The 16,535-nt window shown below is 37.7% G+C and overlaps 1 protein-coding gene across 5 annotated transcripts in view; it reads right to left on the reverse strand.

Annotated features, from left to right (window-relative positions):
* Positions 1-16,535, reverse strand: part of MEIKIN (meiotic kinetochore factor) — a 79,281-nt gene that overhangs the window by 12,223 nt on the left and 50,523 nt on the right. For 2 of the 5 annotated variants that reach the window (XR_006193775.1, XM_042905794.1), the window contains exons 11-12: positions 15,732-15,812; positions 7,436-7,539 (exon numbers count right to left, since the gene is read on the reverse strand). Coding sequence is in view for 4 of the 5 variants with exons in the window: in XM_042905794.1 (XP_042761728.1) it covers positions 7,436-7,539; positions 15,732-15,812 (185 nt within the window). In the remaining variant the exon portion in view is untranslated. Of the gene's footprint in view, positions 1-7,435; positions 7,556-15,731; positions 15,813-16,535 lie in introns of all 5 variants that reach the window. The other 3 variants (XM_042905814.1, XM_042905781.1, XM_042905803.1) reach the window with 2 other exon arrangements.

Genomic DNA, 16,535 nt, shown 5'->3' on the forward strand with positions numbered 1-16,535 from the left:
GCCCAAAGCCTCAGGTATCAAAAACAGGTTTTTACCATAAATCACATTGTTAGCATAAACTATCTGGCACGGATACTCAAAGGGGTCATAACTCTTACAAAGGACTCTTTAAATCTCAATAGTAAAAAACCCAACACAATTAAAAAACAGGGCAAAGGCTTTTCTAGACAGTACACCAAAGATATATAGATGGCGGGGCGCCTGGGTGGCTCAGTCGGTTAAGCGGCCGACTTCGGCTCGGGTCATAATCTCACGGTCCGTGAGTTTGAGCCCCGCGTCGGGCTCTGTGCTGACAGCGCAGTGCCTGGAGCCTGTTTCGGATTCTGTGTCTCCCTCTCTCTGACCCTCCCCCGTTCATGCTCTCTCTCTCTCTGTCTCAAAAATAAATAAATGTTAAAAAAAATTAAAAAAAAAAGATATATAGATGGCAAGTAAGCATTTTAAATGATGTTCCACATGACATTTTCTCATCAAGGAGTGCAAATTAAAACAATGAGATACTACTACACACCTATTAGAATGGCCAATATCAGGACACCTGGGTGGCTCAGTCGGTTGAGTATCCGACTTCGGCTCAGGTCATGATCTTGAGGTTCAGGAGTTCAAACCCCGCATTGAGCTCTGTGCTGACAGCTCAGAGCCTGGAGCCTGCTTTGGATTCTGTGTCTACCTCTGTCTCTGTCCCTTCCCTGCTCATGTGCTCTCTCTCTCTCTCTCTCAAAAATAAATATTTTTAAAAAAGAGAAAAGAAAACAAGAAAGATTCCTATTAATGACCTCACCTTCTACCTTAAAAAAGTAAGAAAAGAAAACCAAATCCAAAGTAAGCAGACAAAAGAAAATAACATGAGAGGAGAAATCAATAAAATAGAAAATAGAAAAATAGAGAAAAATCAATAAACCAAACTTCTAGCCATATTATTGAGGAAAGAAAAAAAATAAGACACAAATTATCAATATCAGGAATGAAAAAGGCTATATCACTACAGATACCAACATATTAAAAGGATAACAAGGGAACACTATAAAAAACACTTGACAATAAATTTGACAACTTCTAAAAAATAGACAAATTCCTTGAAATACACAAACTACCAAAGTTCACTCAAGAAGAAATAGGTAAGTTGAATAACCCTAAAGAGATTTTTTTTAAATGTTTATTTTTGAGAGAGAGAAAAAGTGAGAGAGTACGCATGTGTGGGCACATACATGGCAAAGAGAGAGGGAGACAGAGGATCTGAAGCTGGCTCCAGGCTGAGAGCTGAGATCCAGATGTCGGGCTGGAATGTAGGAACCATGAGATCATGACCCAAGCCAAAGTCGGATGCTCAACCAACTGAGCCACCAGGCCCTAAAGAGATTTTTAACGGTAGCTTATTTCATTTAAAAAAAAAAAGAACTCCAGGTCTAGATGACTTCACTAGTGAACACTACTAAACACTGAAGGCAGAAATACTAGTTCTTTTCCAGAAAACTGAAGATGAAGGAGTACTTCCCAACTTGTTCTATGAGGTTAGCATTACTCTGATGCCAAACTCAGACACAGACATCAATCAATCAATCAATCAATAAATGAAACTAAAGACCCTCACCAACACTGATGGAAAAATTCTAAAAAATTTTTCACAAATTAAATATATCAATATATAAAAATAAAAATATACCAGGGGCACCTGGGTGGCTCAGTCAGTTGAGCAGCCAACTTTGGCTTGGGTCATGATCTCACAGTTCATGGGTTCAAGCCCCACATCAGGCTCTATGCTGACAGCTCAGAGCCTGGAGCCTCCTTCCATTCTGTGTCTCCCTCTCTCTCTGCCCCTCCCCTGCTTGCACTCTGTCTCTCTCTAAAATCAATATATTATACTCAATTCATAATCATCAACTCATCATATTAACAAACTAAAAAAGAAAAATTCTATTATCATCTTAATAACTAAAAAAAGTACATTTGGCAAAAATCCAGCATCCATTCCTGACAAAAACTCTTAAGTACATTAGGAAAAGGTGGGAACTTCCTCAACATAGGAAAAACTTATAGCTAAGATCATATTTAATGGTGAACTACTGAGTATTTTCCCTCAAAGTACAGAAACAAGGCAAGGATATCTGCTCTCCTCACTGCTCTCCCAGCATTGTACAGGAAAATCTACCTAGTGAAATTAGTCAAGAAAAAAAAAAGGCATCTGGATTAAAAAGGAAGAGGTAAACCTTTTTTTCCACGACAATATAACTGCCCAAGGCCCAATGGAATCTTGGGGGTATGGAGGACTACTAGAACTAATAATTAAGTTTAGCAAGTTTACAATATACTTATGAATAGAATGTTTCTGTTCCCACAAAATTCATATGGTGAGGGGCGCCTGGGTGGCTCAGTCGGTTAAACACCTGACTCTTGACTTCAGCTCAGGTCATGATCTCACAGCCATGAGATCAAGCTCCATATTGAGCTCCACACTGAGCATGGAACCTGCTTGGGAGTCTCTCTCTCCCTTCCTGGCCCTACCCAACTCATACACATGCAATCTCTCTCTCTCCCCACACAAATAAATAAACATTAAAAAATATTAAATAAATAAATAATTAAAGAAATTTCATATGTTGAAGCCCTAACTCCCAATGAGACTATATTTGGAGATAGGCTCTGTGAGAGGGTGATAACGGTTAACTGAATTAATAAGGGTGAGGTCCTAATCTGAGAGTGCTGGTGCCCTTTTAAGAAGGGGAAGCAATACCAGAGCTCTTTTTTCTTTGTGCAAAGAGAGAAAACGCCAAGTGAAATCACAGCAAGAAGGTACACATTTACAAGACAGAAGAAAGCCCTTGGGGGAACTGAATAGGTCAACACCTTGGTCTTGGACTTGCCAAGCTCCATCACTGTGAGAAAATAAATTTCTGTTGTGGAAGCCACCCAGTCTATAGTATTTGATTATGGCAACCCGAACAGATTAATATGATGATCAATATACACACAAAAAAGTATTTTTATATGCTAGCATTAATAGTCAGATATTGAAATTAAGAATACCATTTACAATAGTATCAAGAATATAAAATACTGTCGTCAGGTGGGAAATGATGACATTAAGTGGGAATAATGACCCAAAGAGTGAAAACTACAGAATGTTTCAGAGAGAAATTAAAGACTCAAAAAATGGATAGCTTTACATTTTTCTTGGGTTGTAAGACTCAATAATGTCATGATGTCAATTATGCCCAAATTGATCTGTAGATTAATTCAATCCTAAATCAAAATTCCATCAGGATTTTTTTTCTTTTGGTAGAAAACAACAAGCTGATTCTAAAATTCATATAGAAATGCAAAGGACCTAGAATAGCCTAAACAATTGAAAAAGAAGAACAAAGTTAGAGGGCTAATACTACCTAATTTCAAGAATTGTTATAGTGCCACATTATTTAATACTATGTGGTACTTGTACAAAGCTAGACAAAAGATCAATAGAACAGAGTATCTGAAGCTGGCTCCCTGCTGAGAGCTGGGAGCCAGAAGTGAGGCTCACTATGTTACACAACTAAAACTAATGTAACATTGTATGTCAACCATACTTAAAAAAAAAAAAAAGACTATTATAATAGGGTATTGCAATAGGGGAGAGAGACTGGACTTAAATCCAAATACAGCAAATACAGCAAGGGATTTACAGCTAACAAGCCGAATGGGGGAAGTCAGTAGTTGGAAAATTACTATGAAAAGACATCAAGGGTAAGGAGATTTTCGTAAAGATTTTCTGTGATACTGTGATTTTTAATAAGAAATATAGATTTGGTTTTTCCCCCCCATTGCTGACACAGAGCTCCTAAAACCTTTGTATTTCCCTAAGTGATAACAACAATAAAAGTGTTTTTGTTAATGCGATGAAACTAAGAATGCACTTAAGAATGGGGGCTGCTTGCCAGGGGAATCGACCCTGGATTAGAGGGTTGGAATTTCTAGCCCACCCCATAACCTAGGTAGGGGAGAGGGACTAGAGGTTTACTCAGTTGTCAACGGCCAATGATTTTTTTTTTTTTAATTTTTTTTTTCAACGTTTTTTATTTATTTTTGGGACAGAGAGAGACAGAGCATGAACGGGGGAGGGGCAGAGAGAGAGGGAGACACAGAATCGGAAACAGGCTCCAGGCTCCGAGCCATCAGCCCGGAGCCTGACGCGGGGCTCGAACTCACGGACCGCGAGATCGTGACCTGGCTGAAGTCGGACGCTTAACCGACTGCGCCACCCAGGCGCCCCTGTCAACGGCCAATGATTTAATCAACCATACCTACAGAATGAAGCTGTTACCAGCTAAACTCCAAGACCTGACCTCTACTGCTCACCTGCTTGTACCCACCAACCTTTGTCCCACATTTTCCCTGAAGCTCTTCTTTCCTGTTTATCTCTTAACAGAGGCAAAGAACCAAGGGGCATAGCCTGGAAGAAGACCTTCTAGGGCCAGACCACCCAGATCAGTTTGAGCATAACCACCCTGCCCCTGATTCACGCTTGTACAGATGAACTATGGAATGACCCAAGCTGTGAATGGCAGTTACCTTTACCTCATTATAACACTAAAATCTCTGCCCAAGGAGGAGCACAAGCCTCATTTACATAATTATATGATGTATGTACAAGCTTGTTTCCTTAAGTCGCATGCACCACCTTGTGCCTGCCTCCACATATGATGACAAAACTTCTTTACCTAAATATTCATCCTAACCCTAAATAAAAGGAAACCATTCACCATTTCTGGGGAGTCATGGCTTTGGAAGTTATTCCCCATGATCTCCTTATTTGCTGCAAATAAAGTTTCCTTTGTGTGACAACTCTACCTGGTATAGTTTCTACATGTGACTTACCAAGGAATAAACTCATGTTAGTTTAGTTACATAGCGTCCATAAAACCCCAAAAGTACAGGGTTCAGAGAGTATCTGGGTTCATGAACATATGGAGATTCATGGACAGTGGTGCCCTAGAAGAAAGCATGGAAGCTCCTTGCCCTTTCCCCATATAATGCCCTATGCATTTCTTCCATGTGGCTATTCCTGAATTATACTCTTTCAAAATAAACCAATAATACAGTAAGTAAAATGTTTCTCCAAGTTCTGTGAGCTACTCCAGTAAATTAATAGAATCCAAGGAGGGGGGGTCATGGGAACCTCTGATTTAAAGTCAGTTGATGAGAAGCAGAGATAACAATCTAGGCTTCCAAGTGGGATCTGAAGTGGAGGGTGGTCTTGTGGAATTAAGCCTTTTACCTGTGGAATCCAATATCTTTGGGAAGTGTCAGAACTGAGTTGAATTCTAGGACACCCAGCTGCTGAGAGGAGTATTGCTTGTTGGAGGTGTGGGGAGCCCCACTACACACACACACTTTGAAAACGGGTCCAGGAACCTAATTAGACCTAATAGGCTAGGGTGCCAAAGGCAGGCCAGGGGGATCAGATATCAAGGGTGGGAGATTCTCTGTAAACTGAGAAAATTCTTGCTAAAACTACATTCAGGATGGACACAGAAGCCCAAGGTCAAGGTCTAGTTAAGAAGAGGGCTCAGAGAAGCCTAACTAAAGTGTGATCAAGAAGAGAATCTTTGTCAATACAAATACTTGTATGTGAATGTTCCAGCAGCGAACCAATCCAAATGCCCCTAAGTGGGTGAATGGATAAACCTCTGTATACCACACAATGGAATACTACTTATCACTAAAAAGGGCCAAACTATCAATGCACTCAACAACATGAATGAATTTCAAAATAATTATGCTAAGTAAAAGATGCCAGATCAAAAATTCTCCAATCTCTCACTTGAGTAATCCCTAAACTCCAGAAAAATGTAAACCAATCTATAATTACCATAACTAGATCAGTAGTTGCTTGGGGGGTAGGGGCAGGAAGGACAAGATTAGTAAACAGGAGGAGGAAACTTTTGGGTTGATAGATATTTTCACTATCTTGATTGTGGTGGTGGTTTCACAGTTGCATACATATGTGAAAACTTTAAAATTATACACTTTAAATAATGTGCAGTGTATTGAATGTCAATTATTCCTCAATAAATATGCTTTAAAATTTATTTTATTTTTATTTTACTTTATTTTAGGTTTATTTTATTTTTGAGAGAGAGAGACAGAGCGTGAGTTGGGGAGGAGCAGAGAGGGAGACACAGAATCTAAAGCAGGCTTCAGACTCTGAGCTGTAAGCACAGAACCCAACACAGGGCTTGAACCCATGAACCATGAGATCATGACCTGAGCCAAAGTCAGATGCTTAACCGAGCCCAGGCAGGCCTTTTTTATTTTAAAGAGAGAGCATGCAAGTGGGGGAGAGGGGCAGATGGAAAGAGAGAATCTTAAGCAGACTCTATACTTAGTGCGGAGCCTGACACAGGGCTCAATCACTGGGATCATGATCTGAGCTGAAATCAAAAGTCGGACACTTAACCAAATGAACCACCAGATGCCCCATAAGATGCTTTTTTAAAAAGGTAAAAGTCTCCCGTTTCACCTGACCTCTCGATATAATGTGCTATAGTCTCGTGTTTCCCTACTTCTTCCATTCCAAGTTCCTATTTCAATTTATTTTTACTTCCCTTCAGCCTCTTACACTACATTTTCTTTCTCTCTCTCTCTCAGAAAACTATCTCTTTAACTGCCTCTGGTCTCAGCTTTTTATAATCTGTTCTCCATCCCTGGAGCCAGAAGGACATATGATATCATCCCTTGTTCACAATTATTGGCCCCTCTCAGGAAAAAGATCCAAATTATTTAATATGGATTAAAGACCCTTTGAAATCTTGGCCCTTATTTACCTTTAGAATCTCATCACCAGCTTTCTCCCCACCATCTGGATTCCCATCCTCACCCCAGGGACTCACTGAAAAGATCTGGCTACACTAAACCACTTCATATCCCTAAAATTTTGCCTTTTTATTTCTTTCTCCCTGCCTCTTTCTCTTACACTGTCCTTCTGTCTGTCTGCTCCCATGCTTCTTCTCTCTGGCTCTTTCTCTCCTCATACCCCACTTTCTGTTCCCTCTTTTTCTGCTTATCCCCTATCTCTACTCCCACCCCCATGGCACTTAGCTTGATGAGTTTTATGTTTTCTTTTATAATAAAGCATAATACTTCTGTGTATTCATCCTAACACAATGAAATTGGTGACCACAGTTTTTATGTTATAGATGAAATAGGTGTTTTGGATCAAAGTAGGTTAATACTGTTTCCTCTAGTTGTTTAATAACCCCAAGTCTTGACAATGCAAAGTGTTCTGGCTGTGGCAGCCTAATATCTTTTATTTAGAATTGTAACTGATAGCTGCCTCCACATGTAGATGATGTTAGCCACAAATGAGCTACAGATTTCTTAGAGCATCTCATATACTAAGTACCTAATATGACAGTAATAATTTCTTTTAGTAATTGAAGGAAAAATTGAGAATACTAACCTCATTTGAAGAATTTTCTTGCAAACTTGACACTGGAAAAATTTCATTTGAATTAACATAAGTGCTGACATTTGGAAATAGTTCTTCAAAAGATGCTCTCTGCACTGAGGACAAATCAATCTATAAAAAATATATTACTCTCATAGAAGTGAAGTGCTGGAAAAGCAATTATTTTTACATACCTAAAGTTGAAATACTCTCTCATTAGAAGCATTTTCTTGTGAAAAAATATGGAGTTTCTTTCTAAGGTGATAAAAAGATTCTAAAATTGACTGTGGTGATGACTGAACATACCTGTGAATACACTAAAAAGCAGTGAATTTCACACTCTAAATAGGTGAACTGTATGGAATGTGAATTATATCTCAATAAAGCTGTTTTTAAAAAGCCCACAACAACTCTATGTAGAAAACCCTAAGTACTCCACCAAAAAATTGCTAGAATACATGAATTCAGCAAAGTCACAGGATATAAAATCAATGTGCATTTCTATACACCAATAACAAAGCAGAAGAAAAAGAATTCAAGGAATCAATCCCATTTCCAATTGCATTAAAAACAATAAGATACCTAGGAATAAACCTAACTAAAGAGGTAAAAGATCTATATTCTGAAAACTATAGAACACTTATGAAAGAAATTAAAGAGGACACAAGGAAATGGAAAAGTAGCCCATGCTCAGGGACTGGAAGGACAAACATTGTTAAAATGTCTATACTACCCAAAGCAATCTACACATTGAATGAAATCCCTACCAAATTACCACCTGCATTTTTCAGAGAGCTAGAACAAATAATCCTAAAATTTGTATGGAACCACAAAAGACTCCAATCCTGAAAAAGAAAAACAAAACTGGAGGCATCACGATTCTAGATTTCAAGCTATATTACAAAGCTGTAGTCATCAAGACAGTATGTTACTGGCACAAAAACAGACATAGATCAGTAGAACAGAGTAGAAAACCTAGAAATGGACCTACAACTATATGGTCAACTCTTCTTCAACAAAGCAGGAAAGAATATCCGATGGAAAAAAGACAGTGTTTTCAACAAATGGTGTTGGGAAAACTGGATGGCAACATGCAGAAGAATGAAACTGGACCACTTTCTTATACCATACAGAAAAATCAATTCAAAATGGATCAAAGACCTAAATGTGACAAAGGAAACCATTAAAATCCTAGAGGAGAAACACACACAGCAATCTCTGTGGCCTTGGTCACAGCAACTTCTTACTAGACACATTGCTGAAGGCAATGGAAACAAAAGCAAAAATCAACTATTGGGACCTCATCAAGATAAAAACCTTCTGCACAGTGTAGGAAACAATCAACAAAACTAAAAGGCAGCCTACAGAATGGGAGAAGATATTTGCAAATGACATAGCTGAGAAAGGGTTAATATCCAAAATCTAAAAAGAACTTATCAAACTCAACACCCAAAAACCAAACAGCTCAGTTAAGAAATGGACAGGAGACATGAATAGACATTTTTCCAAAGAAGACACCCAGATGGATAACAGACACATGAAAAGATGGTCAACATCGGGGCACCTGGGTGGCTCAGTCAGTTAAGCATCTGACTTTGGCTCAGGTCATGATCTCACGGTTGGTGAGTTCGAGCCCCACGTTGGGCTCTGTGCTAACAAAACAGCTCAGAGCCTGGAGCCTGCTTCGGATTCTGTATCTCTCTGTCTCTCTTCCCATCCCCTGCTCATGCTCTGCCTCTCTCTGTCTCTCAAAAATTAATAAATGTTAAAAAAAATTAATAAAAAAATTAAAAAAAAAAAGATGGTCAACATCATTCATCATCAGGGAAATACAAATCAAAACCACAATGAGATACCATCTTACACCTGTCAGAACGGCTAAATTTAACACCACCAGAAACAACAAGTATTGGTGAGGATGCAAAGAAAGGGGAACCCTTAAAAAAAAAAAAAAGAAAGGGGAACCCTTTTGCACTACTGGTGGGAATGCAAATTGGTGCAGCCAAAGAACAGTACAGAGGTTCCTCAAGAAATTAAAAATAGAACTACCCTACAATCCAGCAATTGTACTGTTAGGTATTTGCCCAAAGGATACAAATATACAGATTTGAAGGGGTACATGCACCCCGATGTTTATATCAGTATTATAAACAATAACCAAACCATGCAGAGAGTGCAAATGTCCATCAACTGATGAATGGATAAAGAATATTTGGTATATGTACCCAGTGGAATATTACTCAACCATCAAAAAGAATGAAATCTTGCCATTTGCAATGATGTGGATGGAGCTAGATGTATTATGCTAAGAGAAATAAGTCAATCAGAAAAAGACAAATACCATATGATTTCACTCCTATGTAGAATCTAAAAAACAAAACAGATGAACATATAGGAAGGGGGGGTGAGAGAGAAGAGAGGGAAACAAACCATAAGAGACTTTTCATGACAGAGAACAAACTATGGATTCACTGAGGGAGGTGGGTAGGAGATGGGCTAGATAGATGATGGTTACTAAGGAGAGCACTTGTGATAAGCACTGGGTGTTATATGTAAGTGATCAATCACTGAATTCTATTCTTGAAACCAATATTGCACTGTATGTCAACTAAAATTTAAATTAAAAAAAATAAAAAGTAAAAAAAAAATAAAAAGCCCACTACAAAAAAAGTGTTAAACATACAATTACTATGTGACTCAGCGATTCTACTTCCTCTTATAGGTATATACCCAATACAGTTGAAGACATATATTCACACAAAAACTTGCACATGAGTGTTCATAACAGTATTATTTTTCATAATGCTACCAAACTGACAAATTAGTAAACAAAATGTGGTATATCCTTGCCATGGGATATTATTCAGCCAGAAATAAGGAATTATAACATGGATGTTATAACATGGATGAATTTTGAAAACATTATGTTAACTGAAAGAAGGCAATTACAAAAGGCCACATATTCTATGATTCCAGTTATATAAAATAGCCAGAACAAGTAAACCTATAAAGAACCCTTTTCCTCAGCTTGAAAAACTGATCGATGGTTAATTCTCACACTCTATTCTACTAGGAGGGTGTTAAAGGTAACAATGTCAACATTGCTGGTGGTAAAAATGATGATAAATTGTATCCAGACTAGGAAGGGCTATAAATGAATTATGAATAAATGATAAATATACTATATGTAAATAACTCCTATGAAAAGCACCATACTTTGAATTTCCCTGACTCTTCATGTTTATTTATTTTTGAGACAAAGAGAGACAGAGTGAGGGTGGGAGGAGGGGGAGAGAGAGAGGCTCCAAGAATTTGAAGCAGGCTCCAAACTCTGAACTGTCAGCAAAGAACCTGAAGCAGGGCTGGAACTCACGAACTGCGAGATCATGACCTGAGCCGGAGTCAGATACTTAACCGACTGAACCACCCAGGTGCCCATGAATTTCCCTGACTTATAATCTGGCATGTCTCTTGTGGGGACCCTGGAAGCTATGTCTATGTGCTATCACAAAAGATACTAGATCTCATCTTCTTGTATCTGAGTTGTCCCCAAACTGCTAAGTAAACTGCTTCATGGACTTCTGTGAAAACTGATCCCACTAAAGAGGAACACCATTTCTGCCCTGCTTGCAAGTTGTATTCTTGTTGTTTACTTGAATATGAGAAGAACCCTAATTGGGTAAGAGCCAAATTCTAAGACTCTTATAAGAAAACAGAGGGGGAAAATTTAATGACATTGAATTGTGCAATGCACTCTTGGCTATGACACCGAAAGCACAGGCAAAGAAAAAATAGATAAATTGGACTACATATAAATTAAAGCTTTTGGGGTGTCTAGTGTGGCTCAGTCGGTTAGGTGTCCGAATTCAGCTCAGGTCATGATCTCATGGTTCATGAGTTTGAGCCCCACATGGGCCTCTCTGTTGTCAGCGGAGAGTCTGCTTTGGATTCTCTGTCTCCCTCTCTCTGCCCTTCCCCCACACACATTCTCTCTCTCTCTCTCTCTCTCTCTCTCTCTCTCTCTCTCTCAAAAATAAACATTTAAAAAAAAATGAATGCTTTTGTACAACAAAGGATACTGTCAACAGAATGAAAAGGTAACCCACAGAATGGGGGAAAATATTTGCAAACTATATATCTGATAAGAAGTTAAAATCTCAAATATATTAAAAAAAACTCCTATAAAACGGGAACCCTCTTGCACTGTTGGTGGGAATGCAAATTGGTGCAGCCACTCTGGAAAACAGTGTGGAGGTTCCTCAAAAAATTAAAAATAGACCTACCCTATGACCCAGCAATAGCACTGCTAGGAATTTACCCAAGGGATACAGGAGTACTGATGCATAGGGGCACTTGTACCCCAATGTTTATAGCAGCACTCTCAACAATAGCCAAATTATGGAAAGAGCCAAAATGTCCATCAACTGATGAATGGATAAAGAAATTGTGGTTTATATACACAATGGAGTACTACATGGCAATGAGAAAGAATGAAATATGGCCCTTTGTAGCAACATGGACGGAACTGGAGAGTGTTATGCTAAGTGAAATAAGCCATACAGAGAAAGACAGATATGTACGGTTTCACTCTTATGTGGATCCTGAGAAACTTAACAGAAACCCATGGGGGAGGGGAAGGAGAAAAAAAAAAAAAAGAGGTTAGAGTGGGAGAGAGAGCCAAAGCATAAGAGACTGTTAAAAACTGAGAACAAACTGAGGGTTGATGGGGGGTGGGAGGGAGGGTAGGGTGGGTGATGGGTATTGAGGAGGGCACCTTTTGGGATGAGCACTGGGTGTTGTATGGAAACCAATTTGACAATAAACTTCATATATTGGAAAAAAAATAAATAAATATTCAAAACAAATTAAAAAAATAAAAAAAACTCCTATAACTCAACAATAAATAAATAAGCTGATTAAAAAATGGGCAATTGACTTGAGTAGACATGTCTCAAAAGAAGATACATAAGTGGCAAATAAGCACATAAAAAGATGCTCAATATCACTAGCCATTAGGGAAATAGAAATCAAAACCATAATGAGATACCGTCTTACACCCATGAGGATGGCCATTAGTTAAAAAACACAGCTGGGGCACCTGGGTGGCTCAGTTGGTTAAGTATCCAACTTTGGCTCAGGTTCTCGTGTTTCACGAGTTTGAGCCCCACATCAGGCTCTGTGCTGACAGCTCAGAGCCTGGAGCCTGCTTCAGATTCTGTGTCTCCCTCTCTCTCTGCCCCTCCCTGACTCATGTTCTGTCTCTCAAAAACAAATAAAAACATTAAAAAAAATTTTTTAAAAACACAGAGTTGTAATCATCAAGACAGTTTGGTATTGGCACAAAAACAGATACATGGATCAATGGAATAGAAAACCCAAAAATGGACCCATAAATATGTGGCCAACTAATCTTTGACAAAAGCAGCAAAGAGTATCCAGTGGAAAAAAAGTCTCTAGCAAATGGTGTTAGAAGAACTGGACAGCAACATGCAGAAGAATGAACCTGGACCACCTTCTTCTACCATACACAAAAATAAACTCAAATGGATGAAAGACCTAAACATAAGACAGGAAGCCATCAAAATCCTAGAGGAGAAAACATGCAACAACCTCTTTGACTTCAGCCATGGCAACTTCTTACTTGACATGTTTCTGGAGGCAAAGGAAACAAAAGCAAAAATGAAATACTGGGACCTCATCAAGATAAAAACCTTCTGCATGGTGAAGGAAACAAACAGCAAAACTAAAAGGCAACCAATGGAATGGGAAAAGATATTTGCAAATGACATTTCAAAGAAGACATCCAGATGGCTAACAAACACATGAAAAGATGCTCAACATTACTCATCATCAGGGAAATACAAATCAAACCACAATGAGATACCACTTCATACCTGTCAGAATGGCTAAAATTAACAACTCAGGCAACAAAAGATGTTGGCGATGCAGAGATGTGGAGAAAGAGGAACACTTTTGCACTGCTGGTGGGAATGTAAACTGGTTCAGCCACTGTGGAAAACAGTATGGAGGCTCCTCAAAAAATTAAAAATACAACTACCTTACAATCCAGCAAGGTATTCATCCAAAGTACTACTAGGTACTACTAGGTATTCATCCAAAGGATAAAAAAATGCTGATTCAAACGGGCACATGCACCCTGATGTCTATAGCAGTGCTATCAACGATAGCCAAATTATGGGAAGAGCTCAAATGCCCATCAATTGATGAATGGATAAAGAAGATGTGCTACATACAATGGAATACTACTTGGCAATGAGAAAGAATGAAATCTGGCCATTTGTAGCAATGTGGATGGAACTAGAGATTATTATGATAAGTGAAACAAGTCAGGCAGAGAAAGACGGATACCATATGTTTTCACTCATACAAGGATCCTGAGAAACTTAACAGAAGACCAGGGGGGAGGGGAAGGGGGAAAAAAAAGTTATAGAGAGGGAAGGAGGCAAACCATAAGAGACTCAAATACTGAGAACTAAGGGTTGATGAGAGGTGGGAGAGAAGGGAAAGTGGGTGATGGGCATTGATGAGGGCACCTGTTGGGATGAGCACTGGGTGTTGTATGAAAACCAACTCGACAATAAACTATATATATACATATAAAGATGTGGTACATATAAACAATGGAATACTACTCAGCGATCAAAAAGAATAATCTTGTCATTTGCAACACAATGGATGGACCTAGAGTGTATTATGCTAAGCTAAATAAGTCAGTCAGAGAAAGATAAATGTCATGATTTCACTCATATGTGGAATCTGAGAAACATAACAGATAATCATAGGAGAAGGGAAAGAAAAATAAGATAAAAACAGAGAGGCAGGCAAACCATAAGAGACTCTTAAATATGGAGAACAAACTGAGGATTGCTGGAAGGGAGGTGGCTGGGACGGGTGGGTTAAAGGGTGATGGGCATTAAAGAGGGCACTTTTTGGGATAAGCACTGGGTGTCATATGTAAGAGATAAATCACTGAAGCCAAGATTACACTGTATACTAATGTGAATTTAATTTAAAAAACAAAATAAAAATACAATTGCACTTATGTTTGAATACATCCTAGAAAAAAAATGTCTTGGAAAATAAAAAACTACTATGTATATTCTTCATGCTTTTCTGCCTTTCTTGAAATTTATATTTTCAATGAACATGTATTTTATAATTGAAGATAGATGTATTTCTGTTTCTAAAGAAAAAAAATATATTCAAAATCTTGGAGCAGAGTTAATCTGTCGTTGTGTCAATTTTGTGGCAGGATGATGTAACTAACTTTTTTCCTTAGAACGTATTGACATTCATTTAAAGATAACGTAACACATTTGTGTTCATTAAGGTAGTCTGTGGATATGATTAAACATGAATGCCCACCTTATAGTAAGAAATAAAATGAAAATTGTAAACAAAACAAAACAAAACAAAAACACACAGAAAATAGTAAGTGTTGGCAAGGATGAAGAGAAATTGGAATGCTCGTACATTTTACGGAGAATGTAAAATAGTACAGCTGATATGGAAAAGAGTATGGCAGCTCCTCAAAAAGTTAAAAATGAGAATTACCATATGATCCAGCAATTTCACTTTGAAGTATATACCTAAAAGAAGTGAAAGAAGAGATACAAAGAGATATGTGAACACTATGTTCAAAGCAGCATTATTCACACTGGCCAAAAGATGAAGCAACCCAAATGTCCACAGACAGTTGAATGGATAAACAAAATGTGGTATATACATATAATGGAATATATTAATCCTTTAAAAAGGAAAAGAATTTCTGACACAGGCTACAACATTGGTGAGGACATTATGCTAAATGAAATTTGTCACAAAAGGACAAATACTATATGATTCCATTTATATGAAGTATCTAGAATGGTCAAAATCATAGAGAGAAGTTAGAATAGTGTTTGATAGGAACTACAGGATGGAGAAATGGGGAGCTATTGTTTAATGTATGGAGTTTCAGTTTTGCAAGAAGAAAAAAGTTCTGAGTGAAAAAAAAGTGATGGTTCTACAATATGAATGTACTTTAACTGTATAGTTAAAAAGAGTTAAAATGGTAAGTTTTATGATATATATATTTTACTACAATAAAAAAATGAAAAAGAATCTTTCTAATTTTTCTTCCACATATAGCACTATATAGAGTACTTCCAGCAAAAGCATGTTTATACAACAGAAAACCACAGACATCATTCCATATGTACAAAATTCTCCTGGTGTGGCACAAACAGAAAAATAGGGAGGAGGGGGAACCAGAAAATAGATACAAGTGCCAAATGCTAATACTTACCACTAAACCAGCAGTTTGCGAAGATGGAGTACTTGTTAAGAGGTCTCTGCTTTTCTTATCAGGAGTACTAGAATTTGTACTCTATAAATGTTTTGTGAAATAGGGGATTAAATAGCAGAAAGAAAGAAAAAAATTTAATACAGTAAAAACACAGTATCAAATTAGTAGACTAGATCATAATGTGTCAGACTAATAAAATTTTAATGTGCTAATTAAATTTTAAACCACTAGACAAGAAACTAAAAAATCTTCTGGCTTGAGCTAGGTCAAGAAACTCCTAAGAGAACTCTATGTAGGACAAGAACTATGCAAGAATACTTTGCGTGAAATCACTATTAATTTCAGAAGGAACACTAATTTAAGTTTTCAACTAGGAAATGGTGATATGATTATCTTTTTTACTGCTAATAAAAGTATTTTACTTTTAGAATTTGTTTAATTCCTAGTATATTATTTTACTTTTTATGGAAAGGGATTTTAAGTTATTTCTGAAGCTGTTAAAAATATGTGTAATAAGGATAATTGGTTTAAAATAATACATACAAATGTATATAGACACTTCCATATATGCAGTATCAAAGTCGGAGAAATAATAAAGGCTCAATTCTTATTTTTTGAAGATGCAAAGAATCAGACACACAGAGAGACAGGTAGACAAATCAAGAAAGAGAGAGCAAGAGAAAGACAGGATCAGAGACCTAAAAGTTTAAGAGAGAGGTAGGGATGGGGGAGGGAGGAAATGGGAAAAGGAGGAAAGGGAGAAGGAAAGGGAGGGAGAATGAGGAGACAAAAGAGATGAAGGAA

Source organism: Panthera leo, chromosome A1, assembly GCF_018350215.1.
Source record: "Panthera leo isolate Ple1 chromosome A1, P.leo_Ple1_pat1.1, whole genome shotgun sequence".
Lineage (NCBI taxonomy): Eukaryota > Metazoa > Chordata > Mammalia > Carnivora > Felidae > Panthera > Panthera leo.